This window comes from Haliaeetus leucocephalus, unplaced genomic scaffold (genome assembly GCF_000737465.1).
Source record: "Haliaeetus leucocephalus isolate CR32 unplaced genomic scaffold, Haliaeetus_leucocephalus-4.0 Scaffold656, whole genome shotgun sequence".
Taxonomy (NCBI): Eukaryota; Metazoa; Chordata; class Aves; order Accipitriformes; family Accipitridae; genus Haliaeetus; species Haliaeetus leucocephalus.
This window is the reverse complement of record NW_010973092.1, coordinates 5855112-5878505: the sequence shown is the minus strand read 5'-3', so window position 1 is coordinate 5878505 and position 23394 is coordinate 5855112. Positions and strand designations below refer to the sequence as shown.

Genomic DNA, 23394 nt, shown 5'->3' with positions numbered 1-23394 from the left:
TTTTTTTTTCATTTATATAAAATTACGTGATACTTAGAAGTGTGGTCTTGGTGGTAATAGAGGTTATTTCCCCCCCCCAGTAAATTAAATAAATGCATACTCACATAATTCTTTTACCAATTTTTTTTTCTTCTACCAGTCTGTTTTTAATTCTTCCCCTTGAATTGTGTAGGTAGCAGACCGCCTTTTTTTTTCTTTTTTCTTTTTTTTTTTTTTTTTGGAGGGGGGGAGCTCCAATGTCAGTCACTGCCATGTAGATGAGCAAAATAAGATGTTCAGGTGGAGTTCTTCATATGTGCTCAGACTGAGCCTTGACATATCAGGTATATGTCCGATCACAAAAGGGACACTTCCCCTAAAATTGCTCCTTTGTCCGCTGCTGACCTGTGATTGACTTGAACAGCTAGTTCATGCAGACCCTGTTGGTTATTGATTTTATACTAATTCCCAGGTGTAGTTAAAGTCATTAACATATGCAAAACTTTTAAATTTACGTATAGCATCTTCTAGGTGAAGTTAATACTGAAACATCAGTGCTTTCATATTTGGGAGGAAAATAATTTCTCCGGTTGTCAATGGGCAGTTGCCTTCCTCCCATTTTGTGTTTTGTTTTATACAGACATAAAGGCTTTAAATCTGAGAGTGATCGTATCATTGAATAATGACTTACATATTTCACAGAACTAAGCTGAAATAAATGCTAGCAAGCCTTTAGTGCAAGTGGCACATTCATTCAAATTTGGGACGTGTAATTTGGGACATGCCTCCAAGAAAACATCTCATGGGTGAGCCCTGCTTTGTGGTGGTATTGCTTTTTCCAGTAGGGAAAGCAGTGAATTGATGCTGGTAAACCTCATACAATTTGAGTATTGCTGTTACCACAGGAGAGCTGTGCTTTTTGTAAGAGTACTATAATGTGTCCTTTCAAGTCTGGTATTGTGCATATCTTGATGAGGTAGGGAAGGAGCTCACAAAGAGCTTAAATATGCTTGGAAAATACATGTGAATGAAAATTCTTTCCTACCCTATAAAAGTAACATTAAATGGAAATAGAGTAATGTGGGAATCCTTATTTAAAACTGGACCTATTTAAACATTGGAGCTCTTGAGTAGTTTGTGGTATGAATTCACATATGTTTTGCCAAATAGTCTGTGTGTTAATAATGAAGAATATTTCCACTTTAGTCTTGTTTTGCAGGTACAGATAATTTAGCTTTAGATTCTTACAGCTATTGAAGCAAGTTTACACCTTGACCTCAAACTGCAGAGGGAACAAGCACAACTGAAAAACAAGATAAAATTAATGGCCATGTTACTTCTAAACTCTTGTATTCCTCCCCGCAATCTGAGTTTTTCATGTTTCTCAATTCTATGGGGTTTTTTATTTATTTTTTTTTTTCGCCAAAACCAGATGATGAATGTAATTTTCTGCTAGGCACTACAATTGTTTATAATTGTAAACTATCCATATACAGGAGAGTATTGATGCCTGCAGAATGGATCATGGAGACATGGTTGTGACTCTGCTTTACCAAAGAGAAATTTCTATTGCAATTACTAAATGACTGTCAGTCAGCAACAGTGTCCAAAAAAAATACTCCAAATATACAGATTATGCAACTGAAATGCTTCTTGATATCAAATAAGCTTAAAATATTTTTAGGTCTTGCAATTTTGAATGTGAGTCTTGAGTCAGCAGATTTGGTCTTAAGACAGAAAGGAGAGCAAGAAGACTTCTGATGAGTGTCAGTGGCTTCTGTTTAACCTGTTTGTATTTATTAAAGGATGTGTAGATTTTAAAGGTTTGTTTTCTAAATGAAAATTGGACTAAGTTAGTATATAACAGCTTAGTGGATAAGCTTTGTCTCAAATCTTGATTTCTTTCCTCTCTCCTGTCTCCCTGTTGCCCCCTCCTCTCCCTCAAACAGACTTCAACTTAAGTTGTTTGTCTTTGAAAACTTCTAGTGCTGCGTTTGATACAGTCCTTGGAATAAATGTTGCTGTAAAGAAGCTGAGTCGTCCTTTTCAGAATCAAACCCACGCAAAAAGGGCTTACAGAGAGCTTGTTCTTTTAAAATGCGTCAATCACAAAAATGTAAGTTTGTCTTTATATTTCTCTCCCTCATTATTGTAAGTTGTCAAAAAAGCTCAGGATTTGCTCTCTTACTTGCTATTAGTAACCGAAGTAATGGAAAAATAGTGAGAGAGAGACTGGAAAGAATTGCTGTGGGTAATGCAGTTCTCCACAATGTATGGTTAAGTTATTGGGTGAGCTGTTTGCAGTATGAAATGCCAAGGGGAGGTGGCTTTTGATGTGTTGTTGGTATAGGTTTACCATCAGTGTCAGCTTTATAGAGCTGGCCTTGCTGTATTGCGTTTGTCCTAAGTTGTACTGCAGCAAAGCCTGTTTGGCAGTGGGTATGTTTGTGAGTTTGGCTCTTGTAACTGCACTGTAGTTAAAACTTCTGAGCTTAGGCAAGTGTTTAACTGGTGGGGTTTGCAGGGTGCAGCACTGTCTAAATTTATGGGTAAACAGAAGTGAAATACTACGGACAATACACATATATTTTAAAGTCTTTGAACCTTCTGAAATAACAAGCCTTAGTGTCAATACTTCAGTGTTCAAGTACAAGAATATAAGATTTGTGTGACTGTTATGTTCTGATACTAACATGAACTAGAAACTTTACTGATCATTGAAGTTGTGCGCTCAAGTCTCAAACTTCCTGGAGACAATTAGCCTTTTAGGATTGATTTTTAAATAAGTTTTTGGTGAAGTCCAGAAGTAGCAGAATAAAAGCAAGGTGGTTATTAAGGATGGCAGTACAGTAATTTTAGCAGTTTTTCTAGAAATAGTACACCATAATCTAAGTTTAATGGGATGGCAGGGGCATCTCTGTGTACGTGTTGTTGGACAGTCTTGGTTAAAATTCCTTGCAAGATGTGTGATTTAAAATAAGATATTATTATTTATGGGGGGAAAAAGGGATATATTTCAGGCACTGGGAGGGAGATAGAAGGTGTCGTATACCTTTAAAAAGAAAAAAGTGGGTTTGTTCTGTCTTAGTTCCTTTGGCATACATGCTGCAGTTTTGAACTATTTCTGAATTGGCAGTTTTTCAGCGCATGTGAATTAAGGGAAGCCAAATAACATTCAAATTGTATATAGTAACAGCATGCATTTGATTTTGAATAGCAACTTCTGCAATAGTGGATTTTTATGTGAATTAAAGCAGAAGTTTCTTCTAATGTTTATTTTTATTTTATAGATAATTAGTTTATTAAATGTATTTACACCACAGAAGTCACTAGAAGAATTTCAGGATGTGTAAGTACTAGATTTTTGTTTTAATTTTCCTGAAAAATACTGGCCTAAGCCCTGGAGCTGTATTTCCAGTGTCCTACAGACTTCACGCTTTGAAAGCAGAGGGTAGCTAAAGGCTGAATTTAGCCTTTAATTAGTCTTTATTTCTAGATTTCTTTAAGAAAGACCAAGAAAGTTGTTTCACTACATGCATAAGTGGAAGTGGAGAAATAAAAAAAGGTTATATACCTTTTCTTCATCTGTTTGCCATACTTTGCTGATTGCATATGCATCTGGTTTGTGTGCATTGTCCTTTAGCTAAACGGGTCACCTCAGGATAATAACTTGGTCTGAATAACCTGATACCATTTTTTTGGTCATACCAGTCACATCAGCACAACAGTATTTTTGGCCTCAGTTAAGAACTGAGTATATTTCTTTTTTTATGCAAGCTATGGCAGTAGGTCTAGAAAGGGTTCATGGTGATTTAATTGGTGGGGTATTCATAGGTTCCAGTGAATATGCTGTTGTGGTTTGTGAATGGGCTTCTAGGGTAAATGGGGGAGTGTGTGTGTCTGAAGGGGGTAAGCAGATGATATTTTAACTTGAAAATGAATAATTCCTTAGTTTTTACTGTGATTTTGCTAATTTTTGTAATTTTTTTAAATTAAGTGATAAGAAGCATATTTTTTTGATATATTGCAATGTCTGCAATTTCTGCATCAACTTCAGTCAGTCTTATTTTTTCATGCTGCATAAACTCAGAATTATTCTTCAGTATTACTGTTTATAAAACTAGTGGAATTCTAATCTCTTGTGACAGACTGAACACTTGATAGTAAGACTGTTTGAATAGATAATTTTGACACTGGTCATGTATGATTTTTTTTTAATCATAAGCTTTTTGACATTTATGTTAGCAAAGTAGTTGACTTTTAATAAACATCTCTTATGCTAAGCTTAAACCTGATATGAAAAGTAAGACTTGAGTTTTCTTAATGCTTTTTTTCTTATGCTTTAGATATTTGGTTATGGAGCTGATGGATGCAAATTTGTGCCAGGTTATTCATATGGAATTGGATCATGAAAGAATGTCTTATCTTCTTTACCAAATGCTATGTGGTATCAAACATCTCCACTCAGCTGGTATCATCCACAGAGTAGGTAGTATTAGATCATTAACGATTCTCTTTGTGAACACAGATGTTCTTAGGAAACAGGGGGGAAGGCAGCGGGTTGTTATTTCATTCATAAGAATATTATTAAACCTGAAGATTGTTTCTAGTTCAAAGATAAATACTGTATTGTAAATAGATCTTAAATCAGGTTAGCTCTCTGGATTTAACTAACGCCGAACTGATTAAAAGATAAAACATGAGTATCTGTGGAACTTTCAAATTACTAAAGAATGAGTCTTTAAAATCTAATATTTACCTCTTAAATATCTCTATCCTTGGAGATATTCAGAAGCCATCTGGACATGGTCCTGGGCAACTGGCAGTAGGTGGCCCTGCTTGAGCAGGGGGGTTGAATGAGATGACCTCCAGAGGTCCCTTCTGACCTCAACCATTCTATGATTTGGAAAAGTAAAGTTTGTAAATGATCAGTATTTCAAAATCCCGTGCAGGCTTCATATATCTCTCTGCTTCTGTTGTTCTGCTGCTGTTATTTTTTTTTTTTAATTATTATTATTTTTTTATTTCATTACCAGTCTGTTTGACAGTTCTGCTTGTTTTCTCTTCCTTTCCTTTTCTTCCCCTACTTCCTGGACACACTTGCCTTTTAAATTTCTTTCTTTTTTGCCTGGTGGCTGAAAACTATCCAGTTCTACTTGAATGTGCTTTTTTTCGTTATGTTCAATCCATAAACATAATTGAGAAGCTATATAAATTACAACAGATCTACTTCCTTACTTTGCTGAAAAAAACCTGCCTTGAAAATCCTGTGGTATTAGCCAGGAAGTTATATATCATTAGCTTAAATCTGTATCCCGATAGTCTTGGTACTGGGCTTTCCTCAAATTATGGAGTGAGGGACTGAAGCGGGGAGGGCTGGAACTCCAGCTGAACTCCACCTGAGGTGTTGACTCTGATTTGGAGGTAAAGGGGAGAGACAGCATTTGCTGAGAAATTTGAGCTCATAGGTGCTAACGGAGTGATCAGCAGAACTGATACTGGTTGAACAAGACAAAAGGTAATGACAGGAACCACGCTATGAATAGCTAAACAGAGGTGTGAGGCTTATTTGAATGGAAAAGCTAAAGTGGTGAGCATTATTAGGTTGGTTTAATTTGGGACCAAAACAAAATGACCTTTCTGGAATGGAAACTCTTGATTAGATTGAGAAAAACTTTTGTGTTTTCACTACCTCCTAATTTTGTGAAATTTGCTAATCACTGTATTGCAGGTGGCTTATCTGTCATAAACAAATACACTTATTAATGCTTTTTGTGTTGGGATACTCCTTTTCCTACAGATACTTGACTAATTCATGATCTCTTTACGATCTGTGTCCTAATAATAACAGTATTTAGAATGCAGTCTCCTTTACCATGCAACTATTAATGCCCAAAATAGGTCCACGTAATGTGTCAAAGGAAACAGATATATGTACACATTGTGCGTATATACAGACCATTATGTAACTGACTATACATACCGTCAGTGCACAAATGGGTAAAATAAGACTCTGCAGACAACTTTGATTCTGGTTTTCCCTGAATATTTTCGAGTACTTAGTTGTGCAGAATTTAACATGTCTCTAGTCTGTAAATAAGCAGATACATCAGAGCAGGAATATGCAGTTGTTAATGAAGTGAATTGGTGGCATATATTGACTGTGGAGGGGTTTGTGTGTATTATTCTGTATGTTGATCCTTCCTTAACTGAAGTAATTTCTTGTTAGGATTTGAAACCCAGCAACATAGTAGTAAAATCAGATTGTACGCTCAAAATCCTTGATTTTGGACTGGCAAGAACAGCATGTACTAACTTTATGATGACTCCATATGTAGTAACACGGTATTACAGAGCGCCAGAGGTTATCCTTGGAATGGGATATAAAGAGAATGGTAAGTTGCTGGAGTAACACTTTAAATCTTTTGTCAAAAGCGTACCTGTCTCAGAACATAACAGCTTTAAAAGGGGGAGGGAAGGCTGGTTTCCCCCGCCATGTCTGTTGTTAAAGTATGTTAATCATGGTATTGGAAATGACAAAAATTACGCTGTAATAATTTTGGAGAATATAATAGTTTTCTGCTCTGTGTGCCTATCTCCATTTAACATATACTGTTCCCTCTCCCCTGCTATTGTTATATCTTTTCATATGTTGTCCTGTAGTCTTGTTGCCATTTTTTTATTCTACAAAAAACTGTTGAGACGCTTATGCTGGATGATATTAAAAAAAAAACAAACAACAAACCAACCATCAATATATAAACAATAAACCCTTTTATCAATGTGATTTTATTCTGAAGCATCTTCTTTTGACAGTCTGTCCCCTTTTGCATCTCTGATTATTAAAATGTTTCAGATCCCTATCATAAACCATGGCTTATACTCTCTTACAATCTGCATAGCACTCAAAGAGGCTGGGTGTTATATTATATTGAATGTTGAGCCAACAAAATTGCTGGCAAGGAAATTGTCCTTGACTTGCGTTATTGGGGGTTTTACCTGCTGATTTTTACTAGCTGTGGAGTAATACGCTGCCTCCTCCGGACTCCTATGCTAGTACATCTTTTTGCTTTATCACCGGGGGTTGGGGATACCATGCTTTCTGTATACATGTAACTTTGGCTGTGTAAAACAAGGGACTTGCAGGACCTTGCTAGGCCAGTGGTAATGAAAAAAAACTTTCATTAATGTGCAAGTCAGCTTGTCATACAGCAAGTGTCAATGTGGATCAGAGCTTTAGTAGAGGCTGTTCTGGATGGGACAAAAAAGAAATTATCTGCAGGACTGTAGGAATACAGCGTGAGCTTACAAATAAATAATTGTGGTATTTAAAAAAAACCTCTTTAATCTTTTGTCCTTGTTGCACCTAACATATGATAGTGGATATCTGGTCTGTTGGGTGCATTATGGCAGAAATGGTCCTCCATAAAGTCCTGTTCCCAGGAAGAGATTGTATCCTTCTTCACGGTTGTTTCAGAAATGTAAATACTGATTATATTTTACAAAATGCTAATAACAAAATTTAGCAACAGTCAGTTGGTGTTGATATGATTGAAAATTCACGTTAGCAGTTTGGTTTTCCACATTGTTGTGTTTTATTGTAGATGCTAGATGTTTTTGTTTGTTTTCCTCACTTTTGTTCATGATACTTCATAATTTTACCATTTCATTTTTACTTTCAGTTGATATCTGGTCAGTTGGGTGCATCATGGGAGAATTGGTGAAAGGTTGTGTGATATTCCAAGGCACTGATCGTATCCTTCCCTAGTCATCCTTGAATCCTATTCTACTTCCAACAGAAACACAATTATTTTGATCTGTATAAGTATAAAAGCATAAACAATATTATCAATAATATGTTTTAATAGATCTACTGTATGATTTGAAGTTAGTGTCATTAACCAAATTGTTGAGCTTTAGATTTTATTTTCATAGTAGACTATATTTAATGTAATTTGTACTGGTTGAATCCATAGAATTTATATTAAGAGCTTCAGCTTTTGTGGCTTAAAAAAAGATACTGTTAGGCTTAAAAAATAAATAGTAGTAAGTATATTTTCTTACTCTTGTTCTTTGTAGATAAGTGTTACAAGCAAAAGCCTACAAAGTTACTTTTTACTGTGCATGGATTTTGCTTACTATTTGAACAGTAGACTCATTTTTTTTATTGTACAATTTTTTGAGTTTCAATCAGATTTTTTTTCTTACTTACTAGCACTTGCTGGGCAACAGTGTCCTAATTGCAAGCACACTGCATGAGAAATCTTTTTTTATTACTATTATTTAATATAAAAAGAAAAACTTTTTCTTTTTGGAGTTTGTTTCTTTCTATGAAAATTTTATTTTGGGCTTACTTTTTCTGTAAGATTGTTATTCCTCCATTTCTCTCTTCAATATTTTTGACCCAGGTTTGTTTTCATAAAATTCTGCTTTCTTGTATGATAGTAATTGTAAGAAATTTTACTGTATTAAAAACAAACAAAAACCTCATATATATGTTTTCATGCCTTAAGAGATTGGAAATCTCAATAATACATCACTGGATCACAAACAAGTCTTTACACTGTATTAAGTGAACAGAAGTGATCATTTAATAAAGTGAATTTTCTTTGAAGATTTTGATGTGTTTCAAAATATTTTCCTAGAAACAAAACTTAAAACATTTGACTCATTACCAAGTTCCAAATATAAAAATTGGAGGAAAACCAGTTTCATCCTTTATAAATAATATCTTACAAAGTAGTAGTGTTGTAGGACTAGACATTCAAAATTGATCAGTAAATAAATAGAATCCAGATGATGTAATTAAACCATGATTGCCAGTTATGGCTGTAGGTTATAAGCTATAGCTACTAGTGGTCCAAAATTTTGAAGAAAGAATATTTTTGCTCTTCAGCAAGGAAAAGTTGAGTCCACTGCTAAAAATATCAAGTACATGTTCACAGATACCTAGGTATCTTATAGAGGAGGACTTTCAATTTTAATGCTAAATTTCATGACACTAATCTTCAGCAGTTGATCATGCATTATTTAGTAGTACAAATGATTAATTGTTAAAGAAGTCTTTTTGTTTTCCACCTTTCTTCCTTTCTATACTTATTGTTTTGCCTTTTGAAGCCTTCAGACCAACCTAACACAATTCTTCATGTATGTTATATGTCTTTCACCTGCATGTTAGCATGGGCTATTTTGATTTATTCATGAATAAATGAAGGAAATTTTGTCCATACTTGTTGAATATGCAAGTTATCATTTGTGGTTCTCTGGAGATCACTGAAGCTCCACCAGTCTATGTTCCAAGGAGTTTCCTCCCCCAGTATCTTAGTGAAGTGCATAGCTGGACTTACAGGATTTTTTACTTCTTGTAAGACTTTAATTTCTCTTTAATGTGAAATACTGGTAATTGTTCGTGTTGTTGAAACTTTTCTTGAGTGATAACTGCTTCAGTCAGATTGTCACTTTTATTTACTTTCAGCTGCAGGATTGTTTTGACAGTGTGGTTTACGGGTGATGCTGGTGTGCACAGCCATGAAGCTTTCCTTTTGTTTGGACTGTGTTTTGGGTTGGTTTGTTTGTTTTTTAATGTAAATTTTAAAATGTCTTAGTATTTGAGGATTTAAAGCAGGGAACCAAGTTGAGCATGTTGTCTAATGATGTGCCCTTGGCTATCTTCAGGAAAACCTACTCTTAGAGTCAATAGTTTATATTTTCCCGTATGGTCATGGGGATCGCCGGGATGCTTGCAGCCATGGTCTGGGTGGAATGAGATGCTCTGCGTTGCCGGGGCGATGGATACACTGGACCTGCTCCTGACTGGTGCTGCAGAAGCCTGAGTTACTGGCAGTTGCTGTTGCACTGGAAATGAGAAATGTAGAAAAACCAGGCAACGTAGGTACCCAAGATGAAATCATGGAAAGCCTAGCAGCACCAGAGTGTATTTAATGCTGTTTCTGCCCAGGTGGTGAAGGAAGCTAATTGCCTGACTGATGTAAACAGTGTAAGGGGGTATTCATGCTTTCTTGGGAAAAATCATGCTTTGTGATTCTAATAAGGACTCTGTTTTCAACTTCTCTTTTTCCAGAGTCCTAAAAAGTAGGAAGTAGGTAGATATACTTGGCGTGGGCTAAACTTCTGGTTACTTTTGACCCCGAGGTCACTAGAGCAGGAAGGGTAGTTTTGTCTGCAGGTTGCAAGGTTATTCGCATAGCATGCTCTGTGTGCTTTACATTGAAATTAAGGGTTTTTTCCAATTTGGGTTTTTGATAAGAGGCTTAGCTTATTTCAAGTCCAACCCTATATTGGGGAATTTTTTTTTTTTTAATTTTTCAGTATCTGTAAAGCACTTGGAAGCAATGCAACTGAGACATGTTTTTTTTCCATTTTTTATTACTGAAGTGGGATAGGCCATTAAGTTTTTCTGCCTTCCCCCCCAGCGCTCTGAGGGCGCAATAGACTGGACTCTAATTTGATTAGCTGACTAACCAGACTGCTGTTACTCAAAGAAAAAGCACCTTCTTGAATCTAGATTGGTGGAGATCTCACAGAAATCAGTTTTCCAGCTAGGAACAAAATTTCCTGATGTATGTTAAAATTTTTCTTTGTATGTGCTTTGTTTTAGCATGAGAGTTAACAATACTGACTTTTAATTTTGATTTTAATATAAGTTTTCCATTGGACTGTATTCAATACGTAAATATTTTCAATCTTTGTATCAGAAGTCTAAAGTCTTAGCATGAAGCAGTGACTATACATATATTTCTAGTATTCTTGGCACACTAACTGAAATAAAAGCACCTCACTGTTTTTTAAATACATCTTAATTCGAAGTGCAGCATACTTTTGTTACAAAATCTATCTATGAGAATGGATAGGAAAGTGCTAGATTATGAATTTAGCTATGAATGTTTGCAAGGTCGATGGTTAGACTCTGCTGGAATTGCACATTCTTTTTATCAGGAAAAACTGTAAACTGTAAATCTGAGTAAACTTAAATATCAGAAATACTAATGCAGTGTCTTCTCAGTGTGATAAAAGAGCTTTGTTATCCTGACTGGGGTCATTCAGAGCGGACTCTGGTGTCCCTCTGATAACAAGTGTCACCATGTCTAGGGGAAATGCTTTCCCTTGAAAGAGGGAGAAGGGTCAGTCCAGAAGAAACATGAGGCAGAATTTCAACTTGTGGCTTGTACATACAATTCCTATAAAATATTTAAATTCTGAATTTCAGAACAGAGTAGTCTTTGAGTATTACCACAGTTGATACACAAAAGACCCTGCTAAAAACTTAAAGGAATCTGGATTCATTGTTCAGAACTCCTTTGAACCTTTTCTGAAGTTGAAAATTAGAGAAAAAAAACAAACAAACAAAAAAACCAAACCAAAACAAAAAAAAACAACAAAAACCCACCAACCATCCAACCAGCCCCTCCCAAAAAACCCTACAACCCAAAGCCTAATTTCTTTAGGAGACAGGCACGAAATTCTTTACTCTGAATGGGATGTATTTGTGCTTTAGTTGTTTTCATGTATTTTTCCCTACCTTCAAGTATCTTAAATGTTTATGGTATTATGTTGTATTTCAGAGGATTCAACAGCAGCCTTTCTTTTCTGTCCTTATAGGTTTTTTGCTATGGATACAATTGCCAAATAAAGCTTCCTTTGGGCTCTGAAATAGTATTGCTTTCAATACTAGCCAATAGATAATAATTAGTAAAAGATACTTAAGCATAATGCATTGTGCAGCACTTCTAGCCTGTCCTTAAGATTACAAAATCTGAATCTTATTTTTAATGTCAATCTAGCTTTTTGCATGGCAGCTCAGAATACTGTTGATGCTAGAATAAAGTTCGTATTTGTGTCCTTTGTTCAAGTTTTCATTAACTTTTCAGATTTCTGTAAGTGATATTTTTGTATAGTGCAGACTTCAAATTCTTCAGCTGATTTTCCTAAAGATATGGTGCAGATATTGATCAATGGAATAAAGTTATTGAACAATTAGGAACACCATCAGCAGACTTCATGAAGAAACTACAGCCTACAGTGAGGAATTATGTAGAAAACAGGCCAAAATATCCTGGTATTAAATTTGAGGAGCTCTTCCCAGACTGGATATTTCCATCAGAATCTGATCGTGACAAGTTAAAAAGTAAGGGGATTTTTTTTTAAGATGTTAATTTAAAATGTCTGCAATGCATTTAATTAAAAAAAACCCTAATATAAAATGTTTATTGCAATAGGTGTCAACATTAGAGTCTGCATACCTTCTGTTTCTTTCATTTGACATGTCCTGAAATCTTAGTAGTAGTCATTAAACACAGAACTACTTCCCTGTCCACAGTATTCTATTTAATTCTCTTAATTCTAATCCATTGAATAATGTCTTTTGTTTAAATGTTCTCTGAAAGTAATACTTGTTATGGAGGTTATTTGTCATTATCTTTTTCTAGTTGATGTGGGCATATAATTCATTTTGGCTATATTTTGACTTAAGATAATTACTCATATAAGGTGGTGGTTTTTTTCATTTTTATATTCTCTAGATGGTCAAAATTTTTTTTACATAAAACAACTTGTTATAGCCTATTTATTTTTAGTGATCTTTCAGACAAAAAAGAAATGTCAGTGAAATGCCACTGCAACAATGGGTAGCCAGTTATCGTGCAGTAACACCTTTAAAAGAAAAACTAATTTGATGTTGCAGAAATTAGATCATTACTGTACCAAGATGTATTTTTAAAAGCTTATTAAAAATGTTTAGTATGTTTTATGTTCAGTAGTTAGTGCCAAATAAACTGTGACCCATGTAAACAGCAGAACTACTCAAAACTGAGGTTGGTTAGTGTCAGCTGCAGGGTTTATTTTGGATAATAACAAACCATTTACATTAAAGGGGTGGGACCTCATTAAAAAAAAAAAGTAGCTGTATAGGAAAGCTTGGATTTGTGGGCCTGTTTTCGCAGTGAAGTCTGTTACAGTGTATGTCCTATGTTCCCAGTAGTCGTTTTCTGTGTCAGGCATTAAACTCTACAGGTCTTTTACATGTATGTTCTTTTCATTTTTACTTTCTAGCCAGCCAAGCTAGAGATTTATTATCAAAAATGCTTGTAGTAGATCCAGACAAGAGAATTTCTGTAGATGAAGCCTTACGTCATCCTTATATTACTGTCTGGTATGATCCAGCTGAAGCAGAAGCTGTAAGTTTGCATTTAAAATAAATCTTAAGACATCAGTTTAATAACTTTAAAGAATACTTTTAGTGAAGAGCATGCTTTGAACTCATTCTTCAGGTAGCAAAAGTCACACATAAAGCCTTCCGATCAACTTTAGGGGCAGAACCACCTGAAGAGCAGCTGCTGGAGTGGAGCTGATGCAATTTTGGAAGTGGTTGTTGATGGTTGCTTTTACTTTACAGGAAGAGTTGCCTATGTGGTGGTAAATGAGGGCTTTTTGAAAAGGGGACTTTCTCTAAGGCCCCATAAAGCCTTACAATGAGTTTAATTTTAGTTGATGCTTTTAAACAGCCTTTCAGTGGGAGGCAGGACTTAAAAGCAAATTCTGGAGTTGTAAAATGAATATGTCTTTGAGGTATAGGGAATACACTGGCAAAGATGAAGGTAACAAAATGCTAAAAAAGTTGTCATTTTTAGGTTTTCTTGGTTATGATTGATTGTGCTAACTTGATGTAGTAGATATACTATAGACTTTCTTTTCTTTGTAGCCTCCACCTCAAATCTATGATGCACAACTGGAAGAAAGAGAACATGCAATTGAAGAATGGAAAGGTAAAAAGTGAGCATGACAAATGACATTTATTGTAATAACTTGTATTATTAATGTGTGGCTTGCAGTACATGTGTGCTGGATTGTGTAACTGACTGGAACCCACTATTCCAGTCATGCAGTACTGCCTGTGGCAATCGGAAAAGAAATCAATAATGGAAAAATGTTCTATTTGGAATGAATATCTATATATACACACATGTATGTACATATACATACATGTAACATTCTGAAGTTTATTCAACAAAATGCTGCAGTTTTCATTTTTTTTCCTAAGTATTTTGTTGTTGTTAAGTGTTTGTAATCTCTGAGTTTTTGCATGATAGAAAATTCTCTAAAAGAGAAACACGTGCCTCTTCACAGTGTGCATTATTTAAGCCATATCTCTTGACAATATTTACAATTAATTTGTTCTAGAGTTCTTAAATAGCGGAAAAGTTTTTTGGTGGTCTTTTTTTCTGTCATGATTGCTTATTTATTGACCAAATAGGTTAAACTGTTGACTTAAAGAATAAACAGAATTGTGGTATGGAAATCAATTACACCTTATAGTTCTAGTCAAAAACATTAAGTTGTGAGGCAGTTCAGATTTTACACATCTACTATCAGAGGACCAAGGTTGATAGACATCTTTTGCTTAGTACTTTGGAAGTCACTTGTTTTGTAAAATAGCTTTATAAATTTCAGGTATCGATTCTGTTTTATATATTATTTTCTTTAGGGCATGCCTGCACAGGTACACTTCAAATTATTTTGGATTAATGCAAGGTGGAAAATTAAAATGGATCAGTTAAATCTAATTGAATCCATTTGTAAATGTTGTTGCTCAGAATTAGACATCTTAATCTGTTTAAATATTGTTACTCTTAATTACATTAAGACTAAACTACTTTGAGTTAACTTGAAAGTATAACTTAAAGTGTACCTGATGCTCTGCAGCAGTAATAATCCTTTTGCTCTAGAAGGGGCCGAGGTAAGCCATCTTGCATGAACCATACTACAGACATATCAAACAGAATAATAGATGCTCCTTTAAAGTTACAGCTCTAATTTTTTTTGTAGTTGTTCATGAGCCTCTATCCTAAATTGTCCTTGATTAATAAATGAGGGCTTTCATGCAATATATTAATTGTTTAACCTGCTTCAGAATTTCCAGACTTTCGTCAATGTATCTATGGAGATCACTCTTTAAAGACATTTGTGTATGGTTTTGTTATCAAAGTAAAATTTCCAAAGGGGTTATCCATATGGTTTTTAAAAACCAAATATTTTTTTTTCTTTTTACAGTTAATATTAGTGCATAGTAGGTATACATAAATTTGGGGGGTGAGATGGCTGTTATTTTTGAATGGACAGCTATTCTATTTATAAAATATGTTGATTTTGGTACATGCTTGGTGTTTTTCTGCAATGCATAAAGAAAATTCATAGAATTCTCTAATCATTGCTGTAGGCCTTTTTTTTTTTTAAAAAAAAGGAAAATAAATACCTATACTGTTGTAGTTCTAGACTGACCCTTAGCCATGTCATTGTACCTTTACACATATGTATATTGTATACAAATCCTCTGTGATCTTACAATGTTTTTTCTGTCTCATCTTTCATTCCTCCCACCCTTCTCTCATAAGAATTAATATACAAAGAAGTAATGGATTGGGAAGAAAGGAGCAAGAATGGTGTGGTAAAAGATCAGCCCTCAGGTTAGTCATTGTTTCAGTAGTTCTGTAACTATGCTACATAGTGCTGATCTGTTGCACTGGTAAATGAAGAAATCCTGCTTAATAATCCAGGTAGGCAAAAGTTCTTTTGTTCAAGGCTCTTGATTCTGATCTGCCTTTGGAGATCAATGTGCAGTAGTTTTTCACTGTTATGAAGTAAGCTGTAGAAAAACTTAAGAAGTCTTGTGTGTCCAACACCCTGAGCTGCCTTCTCCCCAAAGGGCTCAGTCATCAAATGAAATAATTGATACCATGGTACATCACCTGCTGCATAGATACCTTTTATGCTGAATGCTTACTCTGTGGCTTTACATGAATGAGTCCCTTTCATGCAGGGTTAAATATCATTAGGGCTTATTTAAAGCAGTTAATAGTGCAAAGTATTTATGCCCATGATTGAATCCTTGATGTTTGCCGCTGTTCTCTTGGTTCAGTCCTTGGAATATTGTACTGTCTTTTATTAACTGTATCTATTAGATTTCTTGATACTCAGGTCACTATTCACACCGTACATTGCGTGTCCCCCCTGTCCTCCCCCCCACCCAAGAGGGATTAAAATAAAAATCTCCTCTCTTAATGTTCACATTAGGTTTTGAGTGCTAGGGAACTTAGTGCTTGCTTTTCTACTGTTTTATTAATTTCTTTATTTTCTAAGGATTTCTGTGGGGCAAGTGGTGCTCAGAGCCTGTAAGTGTGGTTATTTGTACCTGCAATATTGTCTTGCCTCAGATTTTATTATGTTTGGTTTACTTAGCACAGATGCAGCAGTGAATAGCAACACGAGTCCTTCCCAGTCATCATCTATCAATGACATTTCATCCATGTCAACAGAGCAAACATTGGCCTCAGATACAGACAGCAGCCTCGATGCCTTGACAGGACCCCTTGAAGGATGTCGATGATCAGTCAGGATTGCAGACTTGATTTTGGAAAAGAACTCTTGCTTCCATTGGGCCTGAATTGCTTGTAAGTTAATGGAACCAAGTAGAAAAACTCCATGTTCTGCATGTTGTGCTAAAGTAATGCCTGTTTTTTTACTCAGTTGTTATGAAATTGCCTGCTTAATGTTGTAGAATGAAAGCAAATCAATGTCTAAAGAAAAAAACCTTAGACACTATTATAGGCTTTTGTTTGTTTCAGCCTATTTCAGGTGAGCAGTTATAATAGACTTCTAGCCAATAACTCCTTAAGTGGGTTCATGAATCTTCAGTTCCAACTGGCAGGCTTCTGTGACACAATGGTTGTTTACATTTTAGTACAGTATTGCTCGTTAGTAGATTTTTTGAATGTATAGTCTCTATGAAGTTTGTTTTAATGTGTGACTGTGGCGGTTTGCTTTATTTAATGACTGGAGTGTTGTATGTAAGTGTGAACTCACACATTGAACGCTCTCAGTACTATGTTTAAAGGGCAGTTATTCTTCCACATAGCACTTTTTTTTTATTGAGCCCTTTCTGTCTTCACTTTCCAACAATTCTGTATCTTCTTGTAGAAGAGATAAACGTGAAGTTTAAAGAATACAGCCATTACTTTGTATTTCACCTATGAGTATGTGTCTCTAACTTTTTCTTTTTTTTTAAATGTGGATGGAAGATACAGTGGCTTAATTAAATCTTAAGGAAGGATGAGTGACTTATCTGTGAAGCAATGCCTGTTTAGAAGGGGAGAGAGTGCTAAAATGTTCTGTATTTTCTAGCTTGTGATACTGGTCCTTTAACAAAAACAAACAGAAAAAGAAATTATATCTGTGATGCTCTTCATTCACTGCAAACTCTGATGAAAGGACAGATGAATTGGAGAGACTTGCAGCCTCAAAAAGAGCTGCATAAAGGTTTTCCTTTTTTTTTTTTATGGGTCCATTTTTTCTAGCGAGTAATTAAAGAAATAAAAATACAGTAGTTTTGAATCACTTGTAAATTAAGTATTTAGTTAACAGAGCTTAGCTCTATTCTCGCCTTAGGAAAACCCATCCATTTGTATTGGGGGAGGAAAACATATTTAATACATATTTTCTAAATACGGTGTCAGAGAAGAGGAGGTTATTTGCTGTTTCAATACAGGCTTATCAATACAGTTTTCAGAATCGGGTAATACAAACATTGCTCAATATGTTGAATGGAAAATGCATTTGCAGTAGAGTAGGGCTTAAATTGCTTTATACTACATGCTTGTGAATTTGTGCACATTCACTTTGGAGTGCACAGGTGTGAAGTTTTGCTAAAGGATCTTGTGTGTGCATGCGTGTGAGATTATATAAGAGTAATAGAGATGTACAAGATGAGGTAAAACACCACTTTCTTAAAGGCACTATATTTAGCTGTTGATCCAGATACTCTTGACTTGAATATATAAATAGAACTTATAAAATATACTGGCCCAGCCAGCCACTGCATTACTGACATATTTCTCTTGTAAAAGAAAATTGTCTGTTGTTTATGACCTTACAATTTGAAAAGCACCAATTTCTCTTTGTGCAAACATTGTTCTTGTATGAAAATGATACCCCTTCTTAATAGTTTAATTTGCTGTAGCAAAAAATATTAAGTTTTTACTGTCCCAGAAGGTTAAAAAAAATTAAAAATTAACAAAGTAGTTAATATGATTTTAACTTCAGAATTGTCATCTGGAATCTTGGATTTTTAAAATTCTGTTAAATTGAATTGCAGGATATTGGGGCTTGGGTTATTTCTTGTTGTTTGGTTTTAAACCTACAGATACCTTAGTTTATCCTTGGATACTGATGTTTTATATGTGAAATACTTTTAGTGCATTTTTGTCACTGGAAAAAACATTTTAAAATACCTGTTAACCATATAGCAGAACAGTACAGGTTGCCGTTCTGCATTTTTTGAATCCTTATTATTTGTGTAAGTTAAAATTACTGAAGACACCTATTCAAAATGAACATTAGTGATTCACTATGGAAGTAATATACTGGAATTAATTTTTCATTATTTTTATCTTTTTCAATGGAAGTTGCACTGTGCTATGTTCATTTTAACAGTTACTGCTTTAGAAGACAACGCAACAAAGATAGGGTTTGGGGTTTTTTTCCATGTCTTTTGGGTATTTGCAGAGTTGAATTTTTTCTTTTGGTCTTGGGCTGCTCAGAGCAACATGGAGTTGGACCAGATGACCTCCAGGTCTCTTCCAACCTAAATTATTCTGTGATTCAAATTGTCTTTAATGTTTTTTAGCACAACTGCCCTATCTCCATGATTTGAACTAGTATCTGACCTTTTCCTAGTACATACTGTTAGCTTGAATATGTACTCTTGGAACAAAAAACCCCCTGAAATTAACTGTGTTTATTTGTAAATCTTGTAGGAAAAGCTGTCTCATACCTTATTTTTTTTTTTAATGTTGTCTTGCTATGGCATACATTGAAGCTTCAGAATTTTACAGAAATGTTACTGCCTTTGGAGCATGCTTGAAATGCCTGTGAATATTGTGGATTTTGATTCCAGTATAATTCAAAACCAAATTGCTAATAACCTGAATGAATATTGATCTCAAGAAGGCACATAGGCAGATTATATTCAGAAAAACACGTGTGGAATAGATGCATGCTAAAGTTCCCATGCTATTTCAGTGTGCACATACAGACTATAAATGCACTGCATGCAGATGATATACATATAGTTGTATTCCTGACTGCAGATTAAGTTCAGTGCCATGTTTGTGAAATGGTCGTCAATGCTGTGAGAACCTCATCACTGATGGAAAACAAAATACACGTGTAACTTGATAGGGGTTTAAAAGTTTAGAGAGTTTTGTGTGCAATATAATCACTTTTATTCCTAATACTAAAATCATGTATGTAAAGCGATGCAATTGACCATTTTTTTGCACTTTGGCATTTATAAATATTTATATGTATTTAAAGATTAAGAATATGCGAGAGTGTGTATACATATATATATTGAGAAACCTGCTCAGTTTTGTAAACATGAATGTTACTTTTCTTTGAGAGACTTTGTATAGTGTTAACACTACTGCAGTATACATAAACAATTTATGAAATATGACTAAAAATAAGTGGTGGTCAACGTAGATACAATCTGTAATCTTAACTGCTCACCTGAAAAAAAAGAGGGATCTATGGCTATCAATCAGATTATTTACCAGAAACATTATGTTAAATATATGAACACTGAGTAGCTGAATGGCATTGCAGAAATGGAGTATGTTTCAAACAGTTCATTTCATCTGTGCTCATATAATTTTTCCTCAAAAAAAAAACCAACAAAAAAACAACCACCCTTAGAAAGAGAAGCTTGGTGTTTTTTTGAAATTCTGGATAAGCAGCCTGTAAGTGTGCTTTGGGGAAATACTGTGATATGACAAGTCTAGGTTTTTTATTGAAAAAGACAAGAAATGAATGTCAAAATTAAGGCTTTGTCTGCATGGATCATACAAAATAAACTAGTCTAATGACTGGAAACTAGTGTTTGCAAACAGCCTTTGAAGTTTTGTAATGTTTTGGGTAAGGGTTTGCATTTCTTTGCCACAATAATGAAAATTAAACTCAACCTTAACTAGAAATTAACTAGTTGGTTGGTAAGTTTCAAAAACTGTTAGGAACCAGAGGGCTCTTGATGTTTTCTTTGTCTATTTTAAGTCCTAACAGAGCATATGTGTTTATTCAAAATTAATTTAAAAAAAAAAAGTGATTCCATATGTTTAATTTTTTTTTCCAAAAGGAAGGATCTTAAATACTAAATTGGTTTCCTTTTTAGATCTGACTGTATTTGGCTTATAATTTTAATTTTATGAATGAAGTAGGATCTAGACATTCAAAATACAGCTTACATACCGTGTCTCCAAGAACTGAGTGAATGACCCTTCTTTTGGCAGAAGTGCAGTCCTCTGGTTTGGTGTGTGCTGGAAGTTCAGATGTTAAAGTGCAGACAAATCTTTACTGAACATAATGCCGTTTTGGAGTACGGGTTCAGTCTTGCAGCAATACAGTTTGTGTGGAGTGTTTCATTTGAATTGTGACACTTGAAATGGAAGTACTTTAAGTGTGGTGGGGGGTAAATGCTGAACAGCCTTTGTCTGTATATTCTACTTATGTCATATGGATTCTATCAGGGCTTGATGCTAAACTTAGTGATACCATATACTGGGAACCAAATTCTTTCCTGGGTTGTGTATTGTGTAATTCCTGCTCAAAACTGGTTTTGATCCAGGGACACCTGCACCCAGATGCAGAATTTGGACTTGAGTTCCTATAGATGAATCTAGCGATTTCTTTGCTTTTCCAGAGTGTCTTTGATTATTTTTTTTAACATGTTGAAATATGACAGAAAAAGTGTATTCTGGCTCATTATTTTACATGTATTTTAGATTGTCTATTACAGGAGTGGTAGTGATGTTCTAAAAGCTTATTACACAACTTATCAAATCAGTTTTATTTTTTGCCCGCTCTGCATGCTAAAAAAGTCTGGAGCTAAACTAATGTTTTAAGTAAACCATCTTTTCTCATATTAGTGTTGGAGGAAAGTGGAGAGATAACCATCGTTTCTGTTTGTGTTCTATAAAATGACTATTTTTGTAGCTAAAATTTTAGTTGTTGGATTTCAATCCCACAGTGTTGCTTTGTGGATATAAATTTACCCGGGTCCGCTATTTCAAACAGTATGTGTATAACAAGTCCAGTATAAAACTAAACCAATAAAATGCACTCTTCTGCAATTTGTTACTGAAAATATCGCAAATTATTTTGGTCCAAGAATTCAAAACAAAATAGAGAAAATACATTTAACTAAGTTTTTATTCCTTGATGCTGCTTCTTATTTTTTGAAAAGGTGCTTGCAGTTTTGCACAAAAGAAATCAACTTTATTAATTGCTGGGTTTGAAGCACTTTAGGATTCTTCTAAATACAACCAGTATATGGTGTAAAAAGGAATGACATAAAATGTTTAATATGTTTAAATTTTGGTTGCAATCTTTGTTATTCTGATAGATTTGATCAGCCTGTTCCTTTAAATACAAACCTGTTTTCAGAGATTTTAAATTAGAATTTTTTTTTAATGGGCTGAAATTTAACACTTAGAAAGAGATCATTTGAGAAACATCTTGTACTCAAATGCCTGTAGGGTGACTTGAATAGCAATGTGACTACCTAGCCATCTATTATATAAAGATCCAGCGATGTTTGTTCCTATAGCAAGGTCAGCTAGCTATGAGCACTAGGATTCTTTTTCTTAAACAAAAAACTTTTTTTTAAGTTTTGGCTATGCATCATAAGGTAGTTGTATATGCTGTGGCAAGGCCAGAACATCTGCTTATTGGGAGTCCTCTGCAATAGATGCTCTATGAATACCACAGGAAGACAGTGTCCCTGCTCTAAAATATTAGTCTGAAACCCTGATACTTTCTAGGGTGTACTTAAGCAAGTACACATGTATTTGTTTCCCAGGCTAGGTCTGTAGTTCAGCACACCATAGTTTCTTAGGATAACAAAAGCAGAGGAGAAAGTAATAGGGTAAGAACAACATTTTATGTTCACTACCTGCAACAGTAGTCATTTTTGTTACTGATAACAAAGCTAATTTAATACCCGTGAGCATATGCTATTGTATTGTCTTCTAATGGGGAAAAACTTTTTTGAGAAACCAAGTGTGTCACTAGCTTTTCTATGAATTCAGATGCTTAAATTGGTGCTAATTTTTTAAAAGAAAATGTAACAGATGGTTAGCAGTGTATTTGTCTGTTTTTGATACCTATATTTTCTTAAATGGTGGCAAGCCAAACTTTATAAAATTACTAATGTGCATTTTCAGCTTCATCAGATTCCCAGATTTTCCTGAAGTTAAAATGTTTAAACTTTCATGGTAGTTACAGCTTCTTTGGAGCTATTGCTTTCAGGTGTCTTATACACTAATAAAATGAACACAGTTAGGAAAGATAGCAATACATAACTATCCTTTTCTTTAAATTACATGACATGTTGGGTTCCCCAGGTGGTTTTAGCAGTTTAGTGTAATCAAGATACCTAATTAAGAGAAACCACAGATAACCTGTGTGCAGTTAACTCAGTACAGTGAAGCCTTACCAGGTCATTAAGGTAATTTATAAAGATTATACCAATTTTCTTCTATTTTAAAGAGGGAATAACAAATAGAAATAACTGTTTTCGTACAAATTCAAATGTTAATTCCAGAGAATATATTCTATAGTGTACTCCAGAACACATGCTATTAAGGAGTATAATAGGCTCCTTGAGTGATTTGTTATGAAATCCAGTTTTATCTAATGACTCAAAATAAACCCCCTCCAAAAATTAGTTCTTTGAGAGTTTCTTTTGAAATGCCTTTAGGTTTTAACTCCCTTCAGAATGCTTTGTATGTCTTGTTTTGGCCCTCTTTCCCACCTTCTGTTTACCAAATGTCACAAAAAGTAGCATCAAGCCCTATCACTTGTTACAGTGTTCTGATTTTATGGCCTTAATATTAGTTATAGTATGGTATATAATTTCAGAAGGAAGATGTGCTTTGAAGTCTAATTACACATATATGTGGCCTCTTCTGCCTATGAAATTAGGCTTTGATTGTCATATCTCATTTTTGATGCTTGTGCAATAGGAACATGTTCCTTTCAGTGCAGTGGCTATTTTGTCTGATGCTGGACTTTGTTTTCAGGATGACTAGAAAGTTTTCTGGGTTTTGTTGTTTTGTTTTGGTTTTGGTTTTTTTTTATGGACAGTAGTCATGCTTCCTTGTTTTTTGGATTGATTTTCTTTAAGGAAACTAGAATTTCATAAGGAAAACTGTCAATAATTATTTCTGAAGTTCTAGTTAAAGCCTTGTTCTGAAGCTTTGGGGGTTTTTTCCTCCAAAAACCTTATCGTAAAACAGTACTAAAGCCACTGTAAAATTACAAATAAATATGTATACTTAAGCGATTTGAGCA

At 34.6% G+C, this 23394-nt stretch overlaps 1 protein-coding gene across 2 annotated transcripts in view; it reads left to right on the top strand.

Annotated features, from left to right (window-relative positions):
- Positions 1-23382, top strand: part of MAPK9 (mitogen-activated protein kinase 9) — a 27976-nt gene extending 4594 nt beyond the window's left edge. The window contains exons 3-12 of one of the 2 annotated variants that reach the window (XM_010578897.1): positions 1966-2095; positions 3270-3328; positions 4326-4464; positions 6209-6374; positions 7662-7733; positions 11942-12124; positions 13048-13172; positions 13697-13760; positions 15387-15458; positions 16236-23382. In XM_010578897.1, the coding sequence (XP_010577199.1) occupies positions 1966-2095; positions 3270-3328; positions 4326-4464; positions 6209-6374; positions 7662-7733; positions 11942-12124; positions 13048-13172; positions 13697-13760; positions 15387-15458; positions 16236-16378 (1153 nt within the window). In that variant the 3' untranslated portion in view covers positions 16379-23382. Of the gene's footprint in view, positions 1-1965; positions 2096-3269; positions 3329-4325; positions 4465-6208; positions 6375-7359; positions 7432-7661; positions 7734-11941; positions 12125-13047; positions 13173-13696; positions 13768-15386; positions 15459-16230 lie in introns of both variants that reach the window. The other variant, XM_010578896.1, reaches the window with a different exon arrangement.
- Positions 23383-23394: the final 12 nt, after the last annotated feature.